The 20,381-nt window shown below is 33.4% G+C and overlaps 2 protein-coding genes across 3 annotated transcripts in view; one reads left to right on the top strand and one right to left on the bottom strand.

The window, feature by feature from the left end:
* Nucleotides 1-1,937: 1,937 nt before the first annotated feature.
* Nucleotides 1,938-20,381, bottom strand: part of LOC130656194 (transcriptional adapter 2-beta-like) — a 32,981-nt gene continuing 14,537 nt past the window's right edge. For both annotated transcript variants that reach the window (XM_057459021.1, XM_057459022.1), the window contains 17 exons: nucleotides 9,374-9,468; nucleotides 8,784-8,824; nucleotides 7,747-7,797; nucleotides 7,525-7,578; nucleotides 7,288-7,391; nucleotides 6,924-6,996; nucleotides 6,617-6,680; nucleotides 5,909-5,955; nucleotides 5,210-5,240; nucleotides 4,541-4,620; nucleotides 4,176-4,247; nucleotides 3,852-3,916; nucleotides 3,708-3,772; nucleotides 3,446-3,477; nucleotides 3,098-3,183; nucleotides 2,749-2,811; nucleotides 1,938-2,169 (listed from right to left, as the gene is read on the bottom strand). In XM_057459021.1, the coding sequence (XP_057315004.1) occupies nucleotides 2,050-2,169; nucleotides 2,749-2,811; nucleotides 3,098-3,183; nucleotides 3,446-3,477; nucleotides 3,708-3,772; nucleotides 3,852-3,916; nucleotides 4,176-4,247; nucleotides 4,541-4,620; nucleotides 5,210-5,240; nucleotides 5,909-5,955; nucleotides 6,617-6,680; nucleotides 6,924-6,996; nucleotides 7,288-7,391; nucleotides 7,525-7,578; nucleotides 7,747-7,797; nucleotides 8,784-8,824; nucleotides 9,374-9,468 (1,143 nt within the window). In that variant the 3' untranslated portion in view covers nucleotides 1,938-2,049. The remainder of the gene's footprint in view (nucleotides 2,170-2,748; nucleotides 2,812-3,097; nucleotides 3,184-3,445; nucleotides 3,478-3,707; nucleotides 3,773-3,851; nucleotides 3,917-4,175; nucleotides 4,248-4,540; nucleotides 4,621-5,209; nucleotides 5,241-5,908; nucleotides 5,956-6,616; nucleotides 6,681-6,923; nucleotides 6,997-7,287; nucleotides 7,392-7,524; nucleotides 7,579-7,746; nucleotides 7,798-8,783; nucleotides 8,825-9,373; nucleotides 9,469-20,381) is intronic.
* LOC130656195 (homeobox protein ceh-33-like) lies at nucleotides 10,290-12,604 on the top strand. Its single transcript, XM_057459023.1, has 2 exons — nucleotides 10,290-11,166; nucleotides 11,527-12,604. The coding sequence occupies exons 1-2, from the start codon at nucleotides 10,601-10,603 to the stop codon at nucleotides 11,879-11,881; spliced, it is 921 nt and encodes a 306-aa protein (XP_057315006.1). The 5' UTR covers nucleotides 10,290-10,600; the 3' UTR covers nucleotides 11,882-12,604.

Raw genomic sequence — 20,381 nt, 5'->3', positions numbered from 1 at the left:
CAATCTGTTCGTTAAGCAAAAATGATTGTGTTGTTACTGTTATGCGTTCAGGTAGCTTTTTCTAACATCTTCTAGAGCTCGTATATCTTAAAGTTGCTTTATGTAAGAAGGTTTCGCGGTTTTGCGTTTTTCAGGATAATCGGGAAATTAAATTCAGAGAAGTATAGTAGACTCTCGGTTTAACAAACGCGAATGGAACCGAAAAAAAGTTTGTTATTTCGAGAGTTCGTTGTACCGAGGGAGCTTCTTAAAACAGGTTCACACTTCCTTGGTCAGGACAGAATTTTTTGGCAAACAAGCCTTATCGTTTATAGCTGCAAAAGTGTGGGTTAAACTTCCAGACCAAGTGAACAATTGAATGGAAGTCTGCTTCCTTTTAAGATTTCCATCTTTAATGTACTTGTTTTTAATTCTTTTTTGTTTCAATTTTCACAGATCATAAAATATGTTTGATTGAGCTGAGACAGTTTATCATTTTTGTTTCTTTTTTATTTCAGTGGCCCCCAGTGGAAACAATCCACAACTATAGGGTTTTATGAATTTCTGGGCTATCCACTTTAAGTATTTTTTTTACTTTTTTTTTTATTTATTTACATTTGTACTGTTTGTAAAAAATTTACATATCTTTGCCACTTGAGTAGTCAATTTAAATCTCTTCTTTACAATTTAGGTTTTTCCGTCAGCAGCTTACTGTCCTGACAAAAAGTGTGCTAAAAAATGTCCGTTCGGTTTTGCTAAAGATACACTCGGCTGTCAAACTTGTGATTGTTGTCAGCAACCATTTTGTCCGCCGTGGTGTAGAGGTGGTTTTGGTTACACCGCGACTTCAAATGGTTGTTTACAATGCACGTGCAACGGCTGCCCACCTTTTTCGTGTCCAACGAATTGCACTAAAGAAACCTTCACGGAGACACAAGCAGACGGCTGTAAGGTGTGCGCCTGTAGAGAAGAAGCAAAAACAATGTGCGGACCAGTAAAGTGTCCGCTATGTGCTTTTGGTATGCAAACAGTTGTTAACGATGTGGGTTGTAGAGTTTGTAAATGTATAGAAAGGTCTGCACACTGCGAAAACGTACCCTGTCCCGCAAATTGTTCAGAACACTTTAAGATTATCGATGAGAAGGGATGTGAAAGTTGCGTATGCATATCTTCGTGCCGATCTCGCAATAAATGTCCATCCGATTGTCGTTACGGCACAATAAAAGTCGAAGAAAATGGCTGTACGGTTTGTAGATGCAAAGCAAACCCGAACTGTCAGTCGCTACAGTATTGCAACATACGTGGATGTCCTGTAAAAAAGATTAACGGATGTACAGTTTGTAAGTGTGACGTGCAATGTCGGCGACGTTGTCGGTACGGATATAAAAAAATTCTTGGCGACGAGTCATGTTGGTGTTGTCTGGATAAAAGGTGCCGTCAATGTAAAGATGGATATGAGTTGGACAGATCTGGTTGTAAAACCTGCAGGTGCAAGAAAAGAACAAGCAGCCATGACGACGACGATACTGATGATGATGGCGGCGACGACGGCAATAATGACGGCGGCAAAAAGCGCAACAATGGCAAGAAAGGAAAACAAAGCCGTCAGAAAGAGTAAGATGGAAAACGCAGAAAATGATGGACGTACAACTCAGAAGCTTGTAAAGTAATGACACCAATAAACTAACGTTTAAGATGTGAAATATTATATATAAATTCTTTTTTATTGAAGTTTGTGTCGCTACAAAGTTTAAGATTCAAGCTACGGTTTTTTTTAGTCTTGTCCAAAAAAATGCACCAAATTGAATACGCGATATAAAAGGGATCTGAAATTTTCACAGGGATGGAAAAGGGGATTGTTAGGTAAGAAGTTGGACTAATTTTTCCCGCCTTAAATCACCAAACTAAATCCACATCAATGTCGCTATGAAGTCACTGCCAACTGAATCACAAACATCTGACAATTTGCATATTTCTATTTTAAAACCTGTTTCTATTTTCTGCTTCTTACACAGCTATACAACATAAATAAAAAAGTTTAAAAAAAAATCTTCGGTAAAAATATATTACTCATTCACACATCCAACCACTTTGTAAAAAAAATTCTTGCAATGAATTCCGTAGAATAGAAGAAAGATACTGTGGTGGTTTGGATTTAAACTGAGCATTCATTCGACGAGACGCATATTCCTAAAAAAAATCAATAATAGTCCCATTAACAGGCTGAATTTTTTTTCCTGTCAGATAAACGTTTTATGAAGATTAAAATACTCTGAAGAGGAAAAAATTCTAAAATATTTTAAAATTCTAAAATATTTTAAAATCTAAAACGCGACATTTTGGAGTTCTCCAGAGTTTCTCCAGTTGTTTCAAAACATCTCCGTTTTGTTTAACAAGGCGTAACCATGTCAACAATAAAAATATTTGACATAAATTAAGAATACTACCCTGTAATGTCATCTATTTATAAAGATGTCAAAAAGAAATAGTTGCTTTTGATTTCAAATTTGGGGTGTTTTCCTCCTCCTGAAACAATACGCTCTTTTTTATGAGATGAACATTGAAAAAAATTCCATTCAAAATTCTATACGCACGAATTATACATCTCATTGTCATCTAAGAAATTTGTCTTTTTAAAAAACGGTCTTAATATTTTACGTTTCTTTGTTTTGTTTTCGAAGAAAAAAATCGTAGTAATGAGTCTATGCGATCACAGTATAAGCAGAAGACAAGATGGAACGAAATCTTCAATGATAATAACTCACGTACGTTTAGTAGAAAAGTTTTCAACGTCAAATATCTGCAACATTGTAACTGAATCGCGAAACATAACTGAAACACAAAGTAAGGAAAATTAATTACTCCAGAATCCTAATAATACTCGATCACTGGGACCTGCGACACACAAATAACATGTGGGCCAACATGGAAACTTCCTTCACTATCCTACTTAACACTTTTGTAGACCTGAGAAAGGATTCTGAATCTCCATCTAAGAGGTCTCACAAACACGAACATAGATGTGACCTGAGAAAGATTTATTGCCTTTGTGTATAAAGTAAGCGACAAACCGTAAATCTCCATCTGAGAGGTCTGCTAAACACGCACATAGAGTTACCTGTTTTTCTTTATCTGACAGAAGATAGTAGCACGGATCATTCTTCATTTTCTCTTTAAATTCAGCTGATACAGAAGCAGCAGTAACTGGATACGTGTAAAAAATTGATATGTTTATTTTGCAGGGAAAAAAACAACTTAGCGGGTTAGATTTTAGTAGTCATGTAACCACGGAACAAGTAGGGTCCAAATTGTTTTAGTGACAAATAATTACAAAAATGTTGGGGCTGGGTCCATTTTAAACAAATGCAGTGATTTGAATGATCCCAAATATGTTTCCTAATTTCGTTAGGAAAAAAAAAACAAGAAGAAATTTGAAAGGTAAAAATATAAACTGCCATTATCTTACTTTTTTCTGATAGTCGTTTTTCATCTTCCATTCTAAACAGAAGTAAGTTAGCTTTTTGACTCTCTGCTTTCAAAATATTTCTTAAACACTCAATACCTTAAACTAATTTTTATCGTAATCTTTTTTCACATTCAGCAATAACTTTCTTTAAATTCTTAGTATTGTTATGAGTGCTATTATAACGATCACAAACGGACTGGAACATTTTACAACGAACAAGAAAAACAATAACTTAGTAAGATAAACTGTTCATATCGCTTACTCTTTCTTAATCTCCTTATCCTTTTTCCCGGATGTTTTTGTTGCCCTGGGTGGTGAAATTACTTGCTAAAAAATAAAAAAATAAACGAAGCTACTTTTTGCACAGATAGACAACCATAAAGAAATGCGAATTGTTAAAACCAACCATTCTTTTTTTCAGCTCTTTCTTCTTTTCCCTTTGAAGTTTCGCATCTTCATACTCTTGGCAAGCTAAACAAATATAACACCGATATATCAAAGTTGACCATCCGCCAACTGAACAACCAGGACATACACATGCGTAAATTAAACAATAAAGACATAAACATTCGTCAACTGAACAATCAAGACATAAACACCCGCCAACTGAACAATCCAGACAAAACATACGTCAACTAAATAATCAAGACATAAACAGCCGCCAACTGAACAATCAAGACAAAATATCCGTAAACTGAACAATCAAGACACAAATACCAAAATAAGTAACCTGTTATTTTCTTTAATCCATTTCTTCTGTAACGAATTAATTCTTTAATTTTTTCTTTTAGTTCTTTTTCTCCTAAAAACATTTTGAGTTGAGTTCTTTTACATTCCATACGAGGCAAAAATAAATACCTGTATGCATTAGTTTGCATTTTCACGAGTATTTGAAAAGTATACGAAGATTCCAAGGGGTTGCTGCATGGTTTATTATAACAGTATAACAAATATTCAACCGAATGGAAGCAAAGGCGATCATTAGCGATAGCTCTCTGAAGTCACTAAATTGCAACAGTGTTTTTCAATGGGAATATAGATAGTCTTACATCGACATTTGAAACAAAAAAACCCACAGCATTTGAAATGTCTTACTTATTTTGTTGGTGACCAGTTCTTCCCATTGTTGTGATGGTAAAAATTGAGCAAAAACTCGTATTTTATCTTTAAACTCCCTACAAAGCAACCGTAGTAGAGTTATCACACCTGTAAACGATATAACATCTGCGGCAGAGTTTACATAACAGAGAGTTCTTTTACTTAGTGCGTGCAGTAGGCTTACAGCTTAAGAAGATTATAAGATATGTGTCGATGGAACATAAACGAGGCCAAATTCCAAAAGGATACAGTTTTCAAATTTAATTTTAAACTCGTATAGTGAAGTTGCGACCCGGCGACGTCAATTTATTCAAAGCCGTTTATAATTTTTCCCTTTGGTACAAATGAGATAAAAGTCTGCCTTGCTTTTTCAGAACGAGATTTCGAAAAAAGAATTATAGTTTCTGAAATACAGTGCATCGAAAAATTAAGTCGTGTTAAGAAGCACAAAATTACGGTGCCCTTGATTTGTACGACGGGCGAAAATATGATGAACGAAATATACATGACGACCGGACTCGTGGATTTTTCCACGGGTTAACGAATAGTAAAAAATATTAGCCGTGAAACCTTGGATGTTCGACAGTGTTGTTGCATAGCAATGACGTACGACATTTTAACTGACGATCGGATTAATGTAGAAAGAGGAATTTTGACCCTTCTCACCTATCGTCTTTGCTTAATTTTCGTCTGGATGCTAAACGAGACAAAATGTAAACAAAACTGTAATTTTTTAACAGTTCAACAATAAGTAATGATAACTCGACAAATGCTGCTGCAAAAAACACACAGACACTTTTTTTTATCCCAAACACATTTGCACAATTTTCACGGTAGAATAGAAGTTGAAAATTTCCATGCGCCAACTAAATTATGCTAGGTTAAAGAAGAACTTGAATTTGACGTTTCAACAGTATGCAATATATGGCTGACATTTTATTATCAAAAATTGTTAATTTAGAACTAGACTTCTTGTTAATCCTTCATAATCTCCGAGACTGAAAAATTCTTTCGTGTTTGATGAGTTGAGACATGAACCATTTCAGTCTTCTTCCCAACCACCAATTGCGGCTCAAGTTCCGGAAAGTGATTTTTTGATCAAAAAGAGCTTTTCTCAAAAACAGGTGCATACTGAAAGAGTTACGCTGAAAGCAACATGGCGGTCAACAGATTTTTTTAAAAAACAATAATTTTTTAGAACAGTTCAAAGCCTGGCCCTGAATACACATGAGTAAATTCCTATCAAATACAATCAAATTTTTTTTTATATTAACCCCTTATTCTTTTCTTATTTTTATTTCTAATTTATATTTCTTATTTATATTTCTTATTTATATTTCTTATTTGTATTTATTCAAAACTCACCAATAAGTTTGTGTTTACTTGTTATCAAACCATATTGGCGTGCAATTCTAGAATTACAAAAATAATAATTTTGCTTCTTCATTTATATAATGTATTTTTACTAAAAAGAAAAATTCCAGTGCAAAAGCTAACATGGAAAATAGCATTAAATTACACTCTTCATCCGTGATAGCCTGTGTCAACTCCTGATGATGTATATTTAACAAACATCAAAGTTAAGCAAGGATGTTCATGACCTGACCGATACCCAAAAACTGATTCAAAACAGGTTCAATAGGTTCACGGCTATTGAGATCAGTACAAGGCTTAATTTGATTTACTAAGTCTATATCAATTTTTCATTATCGTAAAATGTTGATCTCCATCAAAAGTAACTAACAAGACGCTATATGATAATAATAAAAAAATGAACCCTAACATGACACTATGTTAGGGTTCAATTTTTTAAAGGGGCACGGACCGTATATTTGATCTCCTCAGGCTTAGTATTTCACAGCAAAAAGTCAAAACCGTAAGCGTTAAAAATGAAGTAAAAGTAAAATTCCAGGATATCTCCTTTCCAGCATAGCATACCCGTAGAATAGCCCTGGGGATGAAGTTGGCTTCGGTGTATAATTACACAAAAATAGCCTTTAAATTAAACAAGTTAGATAAGTAAGTAAGATGAGTGAAGAAGATCATCAAATTCATTGGTGTGAAATATCATACTTTTTCCAACGACTTCGTTCTTTTAACACCCTCCAGTACATATCTGCTGCAGATAATTTTAAAGCTATCAATAAAAGAGTTATTTTTAAATTTAGATAAATTAAAAACAGCTAAAATATTGTCTGCTCAGCAAACTCAAAGCAAGAGTCTCAAAATGTTGAGTTTATGGGGGAAAACATGAGAGAATTATAAGTGAGAATAACATATATTTAAGGAGTAGATTTCATTGAAAATAGGGAGATTAACAGGTACTATTTTGGGGATGAAAAAGTTACGCTTAACTACATGATTGAAAGTTAATATATACCTGTTTCCAGCTCATCGTCGTCTCGACTGCAGACAAGATTCTTTACCAAGTTTTCACCATCATTTTCATGTTCCTAAACAACATTAAGGGAGTTTCGGAAGGGCGGGTAGCAATGTTATAAGGTAACTTTGAAAATAATATAATTTTCAAAAAAAATGAAGCAACATACAGGGGGTGTGAGAATGCTTGTAATAGGGAAACATAATCAACGCAAAACGTCGTGAAAACAAAACTTTAATGTGCTACAACAGTATTAATAACGATAACGGTGAAACAACGACAAAAACAGCAGCAGCAACGGCGACACAACGACAACAGTAACGACAACAAAGACGACAACAACAACAAGAATAAAATACGTTACCCTTTCAAAGTCGTCTCTATACATCATATATCCTAATTCTTGTTGCTCTTGTATAGGAATATCAAGTGGTTCAACTGGTTTTAATATACCCGGTGAAAGTTGGCCTGAAAAATTAAATGAAATATTAATGAGTGTCCTTCTCGTTTTTCTTCTACATGAAATTAACAAAGTATCAAACAAATATGAAAGAAAAGGTTGTTTATTACTCATAGCAATAAAAAATGAAAGAGATGTTACCGCTCGCAGTTGTTGCATGGTCAGGTATATCTGAAGTCGTACGTGGAAGTGTTACTAAAAAATATTATTTAGTTATATCGATCAATTAAACCAATAACAATAAAAAAACATTCAAAAACACGATTATTACACAATTCGAACGAATGTTTAGATAGAGTCGCAATTTTTAGCAGAAAACATCGGCGTCAATAATTCCACGAAACAACATGCAACTCTGCTTACCATTCCCGATATTCTTCCACAAGTATATATCTTCAAAATGGTCTTTCGCTTCTAAAAAGTGAAAACTTAAAAAAGCAAAGTTAACTCGCACGAGGAAATACTTGAATTGAAATAAGCAGTTCGTTTATAACGCTTGAAATCCAACGCAAGCAGTCAGCAAGTCCGCGCGGTGATCAGCGTGATTGTTATTTCGACCGGCGGTGATCAGCGTGATTGTTATTTCGACCGGCGGTGATCAGCGCGATTGTTATTTTGACGCGCAGTGATCAGCGTGATTGTTATTTCGACGCGCGGTGACCAGCGCGAATGTTATTTTGACGCGTGGTGATCAGCGTGATTGTTATTTTGACGCGGGTTACTGGCGTGATTGTTGTTTCGACGCGCGGTGATCAGCGTCATTGTTGTTTCGACGCGCGGTGACCAGCGTGATTGTTTTTCAAGGCGCGGAACTGTTATAGCTTAAGTTAGAATTTAAAAATAAAACAAAATTAAACAAGTTACAGGTTATAAATTAGTAAAACCTTTTTATGACGACGCAAAATTAAACATTTTTACTGGGATTAGAAGTCTTTACGACACATTTTTTTCTTCTATTAGATATAATACGTAAAATTTACGTAATCTTGGATCGTTCTCGCGTTAAATAGCAAGTGTTCAGTTCAACTCGCTTGAGCAAAAACCTTTTGAGGTAGCTGTTGAAAATGTGTCATGTTCTTAAAATATTATAAACTAGTCGTCAGCCCGTGGAAATTCCGATTCCGACTAACGTATATCGGGTATCCGATTTCTGCTTATTGTGAATATCTCGGATATAGTTATTTCGTGTATTCTCTTTATAAAGTGGCGACTTGGCTACCATTTTGATAAAATAGGGCTAGTATGATAAAAATCTGACCAGCCCGTGGATGGATGCATGGGTTGGTTGGACCTAAAAATTTCCTGTCGTGCATATTTTCCGCAACGGAATTTCAAAAACCAAATTACAAAATTAAAGTAAAATATTCTTAAACAATACAGAAGATTGAAAACACACAAACCTTGAGGAGTTTTAGTTCCAACATGATCCGAAATATCGTCCCTGAAAATGCAATATTAAAAAGTAGACGAAATTACGATTAATACAACAACCTCTATTTCACGTCATCGTTCACGGTATACTTGTTCGTACTTATTTATTAAAATTAATTTTGCGCGTCTTAACTTTCGCGCAAAAACAATATAGACGCACTTCGCGCGCAGTAATTCTCGTACAACTTTAAATTCCTTCACAATTAGCATTAAATAAATGCAGATAAAATATAAATGCATTTCTTTTTTTTTTTCTTGAAAAAAATATATTTGGCGCGTATAAATTTTCGCACATGGTTTTTCCGCGTAATTTAGCGCATTAACGATTTTCGCTCAAAAGGTTACTAAACAACTTAACATTACCGTTGCCATTATTACGGTATACGAATGCGTAAATTTACATTCACTGATGAAGTACCTCTGACGTAAATCCTACGCGTTGTTAGACTTCCACAAATAGAAAACTTAATGCGAGAGGTCAACCTACTGACGCTTTAGCACAGCACAAGGGTTCTACTCCTACAAAAACAAGGTTGCATCTAGCTGCAGATCAACATACCAGTTTCCTAACCCGTGCTGTTCGATTGCATCGAGTAGTAACATTTCTTCGTCTGCTGTCCACTCTGGAACGACGAGTCGAAAAGTGCCATTATCCTAGTAAAAATGAATATGTTTTTTCTCAAAATATAACCGTAGAAGTTAAGTTACCTTAGTTTGCAAAGAAGTAATATCCCTGACTTCCCAAAAACAATTTTTAGCTAACGATTACTGATCGTCTTAGCATTGTCACCAATCATTTTATAGGTAACTCTCCCTAATTTGAATTCCCACGGGGAAAAATTTTTGTTAGATGGATTCGAATTATAGAAAGTCTCTGTAATTCGAACTTTCAGTTTCAGAGAGTGAAAATTCGAATTACAGAGAGAAATTACGTTAATTTAAAATCAAGAAAACATAATTCAAGTATTATTCAATCTTCATTTTCATAGTTTACATCTTCCGATTTCGGAGATGTCGTGCTTCTCCATGTTTTTAATAAAAATCAGTAAAATTGCAGCCTTGCTTATCTTGTTCTTATTTTTCAGCCTCAATGTTCTTATAAAATTGTTCTTATAAAAAAGACTGAAAAGTTTCAACACAATAAACCAACTATAACAAAAAAAATAAAAAAGGAATAATCACATATAATTTCATTCTATTTCAATTTTTTTTAAAAAAATAAAACTTTCCAGAAAAAATTTTCTGATGGATATTCAAAACGAATTCGCGTTCGTAACCTAACAACAATATATAGAAGAAGAAAAAGCGATATTCAAGAAAGAAGAATTTAAAAATCTGTTTGTTTTTCACGCATAGGTGTAAACAATTAAATTTATATATTTACCAAAACAAATCCATGAACAATGCGACATGAACTTGAAATCTATTCATAAGAAGCTGTTCAAACAACTCTTTTAACAACAAATTAATTTCAAAACAACAACAAACACAAAGAAATACAACAAAACCACTTCATGAATGTTCTGACCAAAGTAACGCAAACTACGTCGTAATTAAAACTTCACTCTCTTTGTAGTCGATCATCTCAAAGGGAAGGTATTAGCACAGGCAGCCAGGTTTTATAAACAAACGCACAAACGATGTATAACAAACTTTTAACCAATTCAAGAACAATGTTAATTCTGTATAGAATAACCCACAACAAATCTGAAAGGTATATATAAGTGCATATTATATGTGTTGCTCCACATAGAGCTTGTGTCTGCGGATACAATAAAAGTTCAGTATGGGGAGTCGAAGCGACAAAAACACATGTTCAATGCAACATATTCAACTTGTATGTGAAGCTTTGATAAATTCGAAACATTTTGAAAGACTTGAAAGGTTTTTGTGGGCGTTACCACAGGGAAAGCAATTCGATCAAACAGAAATTATCGTTATCGCTAAAGCGTTTCTTGCATTTAAAGAACGCAACTTTCAAAGATTGTATCAGCTATTACAGAGTAATGCTTTCAGCAAAAGGTACCACCGCCAATTACAAATTTTGTGGAGGAGTGCACATTACATGGAAGCTGAACTACAACGAGGGAAACCGTTGGGAGCAGTTGGCAAATACAGAATACGAAGGAAGCATCCTCTCCCAAAAACCATCTGGGATGGCGAGAACATGTCTTACTGCTTTCAAGATGAAGCACGTGACATCTTAAATGAAGCCTACGCCAAAACAATCTACCCAACGGCTACAGAAAAACTGACGCTGGCTGAGAAATCAAATTTAACTGTGACACAAGTAAGCAACTGGTTTAAAAATAAACGTCAAAGGGCGAGAGCGAATAAAGGCAAAAATGACAAGTACGTGACTCCATTCTATTTATCTATTTCGTTTCTTTTATAAGAATATGATAAATTTGAATAATTCTCTTGCTTTAATTTATACATATCGGTCATTATCAATACCATTATTAAAAAACAAAAAAATTGTATTGTCATGTTGGGATATTACTTGATATTCAATAGTTCAAATGTAACGTATAAGCTATCAATGTTAAAATTCTCTTCGTATGTGTCTGTCGTGTCGGTGAACCAAAGGTGGCAGCACCAAGCACGGACGGGTAAATTCCTGTGAATGTTTCCACGGCCTTGCAACTAAGTTGTACGAATTAAACAAATACGAAAAGATATCTTACTTCTGTTTTTTACTGTTAATTTTAGGTTAACATTCACACAAGACGAAGAAAAAAGACAGAAAGGATTCTCTTTTAGCAATGACGTCACAAAAAATATCAGACCAATCGTACTTCAACCGAGACCGATATCGCTAGAAACTTTATACAACGCAAGGAGACCGTATGCTACAATATATCGACAATATCCTCCTCTCATACCAATAGGACACAAAAGTCAACCCATTCCATTATCATCGCATCAAGCTTTTATACAAAACCATAACCGCTCGCGCTCTACAGAAGAATATTTTCATCACAATAAAGTTGAATCGCACGTGAAGTATGTTCCGTGCACATGCAACATGGAGCTTTCTAAAGACAGATTTAGATTTAGTTTTTAATCCTAAACTCTGTTATTGTACATAAAAAACTTGCAAGATGTAAATAGTGTAAAATAGAAATACAAGACGTAAAATGACAGTCTCTATTTAAATGACAGGCCGTTTTAATTGTCAATCAAATGTCAAGTATCCCATATATCTGGGATTTAATTAGTCGTTTGCCACTTGGACTCTGGCTGTGCATTAGTTGTTCATATCTCGTTACTACGTGTCAATAGAAAGCTATGTCGTAAAGAGGAATACGCATCGCTTTTGCGGGATGTCACAGACGTAGTATCCACGCCTTTTTTACTGATTTGTCATAGGGAGATAGCATCGGACTGATAGCACAATCAGAAGAGTAATGGCCTGGCAAGCGAGGAGTCGTGGGTTCAAGTCTAACTTGATCTATCATTTTTGCAACATTTTGAAAGCTAATGTGCAGGTTTACTTATATCCCAGTTCTTATTTCATTTATCAAATCTTTTGATTAGCTAACTTGAACGAAATTCTGTAACCATCTATTATCTATCAAATATGTGATAAACAAGTTAACAAGAACCATGTGTTGCATTGTACCTCTAATTAAAAAAATTAAAAATTTAAATTATAGGTCAAAGCATTCCTATATGTTTGTTTATTTGTTTTTCGTTTTGTTTTTCATTTGTTTTGTTTTTTTATTTGTTTGCTTGTTGGCTTATCTATATAATAATACGCCAGTTCTGTGTCTTTGTGACAGGCAAAGTGGATGTCTTCATTTTCCTTTGATGTTGCCGAAAAATGCATGTCTAATATGGTAAATATTCAGACGTTACGGCGCGACGTCAATAACACTACTTTAACGTCAATCCATATAATAATACGCCAGTTCCGTGTGTCTGTGACAGGCAAAGTTGATATCGTCATTTTCCTCTTTGAAGTCGCCGAAAGAATTATATCCATTTTGCTAGCGGGTTTACTTTGTTTACATCACGTGATTAAAATGGAGCAACTTGATTTGCTGAGATAAATTCAACGGCTAACTTTCCAAAAATGGTGTCCCTCGACACCGAAAAAAACACAAAAGAAAGTTCCCTTCGTCTTGAAAAAAGAGCAAAGAGTGATTCAGAGAAAGAAAACTCTTAGTAAAGAAGTAGAAGTAGAAAAATAAAGCCACAAGAAGTTACTTCGGAAGTGAAGAGTGGAGTTAGGAAGTAGGAAGGTAAAGTTAGAAGTAGAAAATGCATGCTAGAGTTTCAATTGGATTGGAATTCAGAAAAAGTAAGAACGTTGATATATTCAGACGTTGCGTGTTACTTTTTTTTACAGGGTTTTTTTACATTCGATTGAAAATTTACGATGGTTTATGACTTTGGCTTAAGTCAGTTTATATTGTTCGTGTTGCAAAATGCTGTTTTTTAAAATTTTGTGGAAATTTTTGTGGAAATAAACCACATGCAATATATACTGAAAGAACAAATTTTTGTAGAATCGGACTTCACTGTAAGCTGTTGTATAAGCTGATGTCTTTATATTTCGTAATATAAACTATTGTTGGGGAGAACTAACTGTATGTGATGTCATATTTGGTGGAAGAAAATTCCAGGTTTCACGGTTTTGTTTGTCTTGAGAATTTTACAAAATTTTTTAGGGATATATAAATGTTTGCTGATGATAAAAAAATACTTAATGTTCTGACTGAAACTGTTTTTGTTTTTTATATTTTGTAATCTAACAGGCAAGAACTGTATACACTGAAATGACTGATTTTTCTAAATTTTGATGTGTTTCACAACCTTTTTGTGGAAGATTGATTGGTAATGGTAATATACAACATGCTGAATGAAATTATTTTTGTTGATTTAGATGTGTTTCTCAAAAACCGATCTGTTTTACATTTTGTGTAAACTTTTGTATACGAACCGTATACAATGTTTCCAAAATAATGATCTTTGTTGATTCAAGTTTATTCTTTGCACATTGATTTTTTGACATTTAGGTTTAAAATTGTTGGTAAAGGGCAGTACGGAACTAAAAAGGAAAATTTTTGCGTTCTTAACTGGTTGATTTTTTACATTTTGCGTAAATTTTTGCAGGAGAGGATGATATACAACTGAAATGACTGATTTTTCTAGATTTAAATTTGATGTTTTCAAAACTATGGCTTTTTCATATTTTTGTATAAGTTTTTAAGGGAAAGAAAATATTTAAAATGTGTAAAGAACTTATTTTTGTTGATTTGTGCTAACTCTTGCAGGCCAACTTTTTGACATTTCAGAACAAAATACTGAGGGTTTTCACCATAATCACTTATAAGATGTACATATTTTAGATGCGTTATTTCTGACATTGTTATTATCCGTGTTGTAACTGTTGGTGTTCTTACTGTCGGTTTTGTGAGTATTAGTGTTGTGAGTGTCAATGTTGTGAGTGTCGTTGTTGTAACTTTTTATCAACTAGATTTTACACCTTGCAAGCTGTTCTTTTTGATTTTGTGTAAGATTTGTGTGGAGGATTTAATGCAATTTGACATTTGACATTTTGTGTGAGATTTTAAGAACATTTTTTTTGTATATGCACTACTGACGTCAGCAAAACATTTGAAGCAACCTATTTTTCATTGGCCTTTTTCCTAAGTGGATTTTTCCACGGGCCTTATCGACGTCAATAATACTACTTTAACGTCAATCTCTTATAATAATACGGAGAGTGTGTCCGTCTGTCTGTGACAGGCAAAGTGGATGTGTTCATTTTCCCTTGATGTAGCCGAAATTTCCTTTGAAGTCTCCGAAAAAGTTATATCCATTTTGCCAGCGGGTTTACTTTGTTTACATCACGTGATCTAAATGAAGCAACTTGATTTGCTGAAAAAATTTTAACGGCTAACTCCCGAAAAATGGTAATCCTCGACACAAAAGCAACAACAAGAAAACAGCCCCTTCGTCTTGAAAAATTGCAAAAAGTAATTCAGAGAAAGAAAAGTCCAAGAAATGAAGTGAGAAGTGGTAGCTAGAGCTAGAAGTAAAGTAGTAAAGTTAGAAGAAGAAAATAGAAGCTAGAGGTTGAAGTGGATTTGAAATCACAAATAGTAAGAACTTTGATGTTTTTAGACGTTTAGTTTTTATGTCACTGGAGCAAGCAGACTCGCATTTTCCAAGAAAAACCTCAAATTCTTGAAGTTTCATATTTTAGCGCTTTTTCAAAAACAAACCTAGCCACCATATTTGTTTATGTTTTTGTTGCATAATTAATGCATCCCCTGGTGCGTAACTAATGTGTTTGTCCTCCTAAAATTCAAAATGCTACATAAAGCTGTTAGCTGACTAACAAACGGAAAACTTTGGTTTGTTGAACTTACTGATCACTGTAATGTTATTATTTTTACATTACTATTGTTTCTCTTTATATGTGTTTTACTAAGCATAAATAGCTAGCTTTAGTTTTAGCTAAGTGTTCCCAGTTTAAGTATATTTAACTGGGGGTCTTAGCTACTGTTAGCTAGCTAATGTTGTCCTCCATGGGCTAGCTCTAACCTATGACTTATATTGTTATTCCTCTTTTTTAATTATCTATAGCTAGCTACCTTAGTTTCCAAACTTCTTTTCTTTTATGAGCACGAATTATGATGTAACAAGCTAGCTAGCTACCTACCTACAAAATCTTTAAAGACTTGAACTTTTGCAGATGTATTTTATATTTCTTTTCGCATTTCCTGTAAACTTTACAAAGGGACCACGTGCAATATGACAAGTGGAATATTTTTTTCCAGAATTTAAAGCGTGTGTTTAAGTTATTTTTTATTGTTTTGTTTCTGACATCCTGTTTAACTTTCGTCAGCCTACATGTAAAATGCCAGGTTATTTTTACAGGGGGGTGTAGCTAGACATTTGATTGGATATTTACATGGGTTTTTGACTTTATTTTAATTTATGAGAGGATGGTCGTTTGGTTCGGGAAGGTTGTTCGTGTTTTTGTTTGTGTTGCAAACTGCTGTTTTTTAAAATTTTCTGTAAACTTTTGTGGGAAAAAGACCACATGCAATATACTGAAAGCACAAATTTTGTAGAATTGGCCTCCACTAAAGGCTGTTGTGTAAGCTAATGGCTTTTTCATAGTTTGTATTATAAACTTTTGTTGGGGAGAACTAAACTGTATGTGATGTCATTTTTGCTGGAAGAAAATTCCGTGGTTTCACGTTTTTGTTAAGAATTTTATAATTGTGGTAATATATAACAGTGTTTGGTGATGATGAAAAAACTTTTTTGTTTTTTATATTTTATGAAATGCCTGATTTTTCTATAATTTGATGTGTTTCATAACCTTTTTGTGGAAGATTTATGGGCAATAGCAATATAGAACATGCTAAATGAACTGATTTTTGTTGATTTGGATGTGCTCCTCAAAAACCGATCTGTTTTACATTTTGTGTTAACTTGTGTGAGGACGGACCGTATATACACTCTGTTTTCCAAAAGTAATATCTTTGTTGATTCAAATTTACTCCTTATTTATTTTTGACATTCACGTTTAAAATGGTTGGTAAAGGTAACTACAGATCATCATACAAAGGAAAATTTTTTTGTGTTCTTAACCTGTTAATTTTTACAATTTGTGTATATTTTTGGGAAACAGGATAGTATGTAATTGAATAAATGTTTTCCAGATATAAATTTGATGTTTTTTGACACTTCTGATTGAAATATTAAAGGTTTTCAACAAAGTAAATATTTGAGATGTGTTATTTCTGACTTTATTATTATTGTTAGTGTTGTACTTGATTCTAACATTATTTTGATTAGTGTTTCAAGCTTTGTTGATTCAAGTTTATTCTCTGCTCATTGATTTTTTGACATTTATGTTTAAAATTGTTGGTAAAGGGCAGTGCGGAACTAAAAGAGAAAATTTTTGTGTTCTTAACTGGTTGATTTTTACATTTTGTGTAAATTTTTGTGGGAGAGGATGGTAATGCAACTAAAATGACTGACTTTTCTAGATTTAAATTTTATGTTTTCCAAACTACGGCTTTTTCATATTTTTGTATAAGCGTAAGGGAAAAACAATATTTAAAATGTGTAAAAAACTTATTTTTGCTAACTCTTGGAGGCCTCCTTTTTGACACTTCAGAATAAAATACTGAGGGTTTTTTAACATAATCACTTTTAAGATGTAAATATTAGAGATGCGTTATTTTTGAAATTGTTATTATCCGTGTTGTGACTGTTGGTGTTGTAACTGTCGGTCTTCTTACTGTCGGTTTTGTGAGTTTAGTGTTGTGAGTGTCCATGTTGTGAGTGTCGTTGTTGTAACTTTTTATCAACTAGATTTTACACCTTGCAAGCTGTTCTTTTTTATTTTGTGTAAGATTTGTGTGGAGGATTTAATGTGATTTGATATTTGACATTTTGTGTAAGATTTTAAGAACATTTTTTTGTATATACACTGCTGACGTCAGAAAAACATCTAAAAGAACCTATTTTCCCATTGTCCTTCTGCCTAAGTGGATTTCTCCACGGGCCTTATCGACTAGTCTCTTATAATAATACGGAGAGTGTGTCCGTCTGTCTGTGACAGGCAAAGTGGATGTGTTCATTTTCCTTTGATGTAGCCGAAATTTCCTTTGAAGTCTCCGAAAAAGTTATATCCATTTTGCCAGCGGGTTTACTTTGTTTACATCACGTGATCTAAATGAAGCAACTTGATTTGCTGAAAAAATTTTAACGGCTAACTCCCGAAAAATGGTAACCCTCGACACAAAAGCAACAACAAGAAAACAGCCCCTTCGTCTTGAAAAATTGCAAAAAGTAATTCAGAGAAAGAAAAGTCCAAGAAATGAAGTGAGAAGTGGTAGCTAGAGCTAGAAGTAAAGTAGTAAAGTTAGAAGAAAAAAATAGAAGCTAGAGGTTGAAGTGGATTTGAAATCACAAATAGTAAGAACTTTGATGTTTTTAGACGCTTAGTTTTTATGTCACTGGAGCAAGCAGACTCGCATTTTCCAAGAAAAGCCTCAAATTCTTGAAGTTTTATATTTAAGCGCTTTTTTAAAAACAAACCTAGCCACCATATTTGTTTATGTTTTTGTTGCATAATTAATGTATCCCCTGGTGCGTAACTAATGTGTTTGTCCTAAAATTCAAAATGCTACATAAAGCTGTTAGATGACTAACAAACGGAAAACTTTGGTTTGTTGAACTTACTGATCACTGTAATGTTATTATTTTTACATTACTATTGTTTCTCTTTATATGTGTTTTACTAAGCATAAATAGCTAGCTTTAGTTTTAGCTAAGTGTTCCCAGTTTAAGTATATTTAACTGGGGGTCTTAGCTACTGTTTGCTAGCTAATGTTGTCCTCCATGGGCTAGCTCTAACCTATGACTTATATTGTTATTCCTCTTTTTTAATTATCTATAGCTAGCTACCTTAGTTTCCAAACTTCTTTTCTTTCTGCACGAATTATGATGTAACAAGCTAGCTAGCTACCTACCTACAAAATCTTTAAAGACTTGAACTTTTGCAGATGTATTTTATATTTCTTTTCGCATTTCCTGTAAACTTTACAAAGGGACCACGTGCAATATGACAAGTGGAATATTTTTTTTTCCAGAATTTAAAGCGTGTGTGTTAAGTTATTTTTTATTGTTTTGTTTCTGACATCCTGTTTAACTTTCGTCAGCCTACATGTAAAATGCCAGGTTATTTTTACAGGGGGGTGTAGCTAGACATTTGATTGGAAATTTACATGGGTTTTTGACTTAATTTTAATTTATGAGAGGATGGTCGTTCGGTTCGGGAAGGTTGTTCGTGTTTTTGTTTGTGTTGCAAACTGCTGTTTTTTAAAATTTTCCGTAAACTTTTGTGGGAAAAAGACCACATGCAATATACTGAAAGCACAAATTTTGTAGAATTGGCCTCCACTAAAGGCTGTTGTGTAAGCTAATGGCTTTTTCATAGTTCGTATTATAAACTTTTGTTGGGGAGAACTAAACTTTATGTGATTTCATTTTTGCTGGAAGAAAATTCCATGGTTTCACGTTTTTGTTAAGAATTTTATAATTGTGGTAATATATAACTGTGTTTGGTGATGATGAAAAAACTTTTTTGTTTTTTATATTTTATGAAATGCCTGATTTTTCTATAATTTGATGTGTTTCATAACCTTTTGTGGAAGATTTATGGGCAATAGCAATATAGAACATGCTAAATGAACTGATTTTTGTTGATTTGGATGTGCTCCTCAAAAACCGATCTGTTTTACATTTTGTGTTAACTTGTGTGAGGACGGACCGTATATACACTCTGTTTTCCAAAAGTAATATCTTTGTTGATTCAAATTTACTCCTTATTTATTTTTGACATTCACGTTTAAAATGGTTGGTAAAGGTAACTACAGATCATCATACAAAGGAAAATTTTTTTGTGTTCTTAACCTGTTAATTTTTACAATTTGTGTATATTTTTGGGAAACAGGATAGTATGTAATTGAATAAATGTTTTCCAGATATAAATTTGATGTTTTTTGACACTTCTGATTGAAATATTAAAGGTTTTCAACGAAGTAAATATTTGAGATGTGTTATTTCTGACTTTATTATTATTGTTAGTGTTGTACTTGATTCTAACATTATTTTGATTAGTGTTTCAAGCTCTACACATAATCTTTGTTGATTCAAGTTTATTCTTTGCTCATTAATTTTTTGACATTTATGTTTAAAATTGTTGGTAAAGGGCAGTGTGGAACTAAAAGAGAAAATTTTTGTGTTCTTAACTGGTTGATTTTTACATTTTGTGTAAATTTTTGTGGGAGAGGATGGTAATGCAACTAAAATGACTGACTTTTCTAGAATTAAATTTTATGTTTTCCAAACTACGGCTTTTTCATATTTTTGTATAAGCGTAAGGGAAAAACAATATTTAAAATGTGTAAAAAACTTATTTTTGCTAACTCTTAGAGGCCTCCTTTTTGACACTTCAGAATAAAATACTGAGGGTTTTTAACATAATCACTTATAAGATGTAAATATTTGAGATGCGTTATTTTTGAAATTGTTATTATCCGTGTTGTGACTGTTGGTGTTGTAACTGTCGGTGTTCTTACTGTCGGTTTTGTGAGTTTAGTGTTGTTAGTGTCGATGTTTGAGTGTCGTTGTTGTAACTTTTTATCAACTAGATTTTACATCTTGCAAGCTGTTCTTTTTTATTTTGTGTAAGATTTTTGTGGAGGATTTAATGTGATTTGATATTTGACATTTTGTGTAAGATTTTAAGAACATTTTTTTGTATATACACTGCTGACGTCAGAAAAACATCTAAAAGAACCTATTTTCCCATTGTCCTTCTGCCTAAGTGGATTTCTCCACGGGCCTTATCGACTAGTCTCTATAATAATACGCCAGTTCCGTGTGTCTGTCTGTCACTTTTGCAAAGTGGATTACATTCTTCAAAATTTTCTTTAACAAATTCTATAAAACATCGCCTATAAAATTGTTCTGTAATTTACCAAACTTTACCGATAAAATAGTATTGACGTCAAAGGAAAGTTAAT

The sequence above is a fragment of the Hydractinia symbiolongicarpus genome, chromosome 9 (assembly GCF_029227915.1).
Source record: "Hydractinia symbiolongicarpus strain clone_291-10 chromosome 9, HSymV2.1, whole genome shotgun sequence".
Classification (NCBI taxonomy): domain Eukaryota; kingdom Metazoa; phylum Cnidaria; class Hydrozoa; order Anthoathecata; family Hydractiniidae; genus Hydractinia; species Hydractinia symbiolongicarpus.
The sequence above is the reverse complement of the archived record's forward strand: the minus strand, read 5'-3'. Positions and strand labels throughout refer to the sequence as shown.

Excerpts from the sequence above, each read along its gene's own strand:
- LOC130656195 (XM_057459023.1), top strand. The coding sequence starts at position 10,601 with ATGGGGAGTCGAAGCGACAAAAACACATGTTCAATGCAACATATTCAA. Across the intron at positions 11,167-11,526 it reads AATAAAGGCAAAAATGACAA|GTTAACATTCACACAAGACG; the intron begins GTACGTGACTCC and ends TGTTAATTTTAG.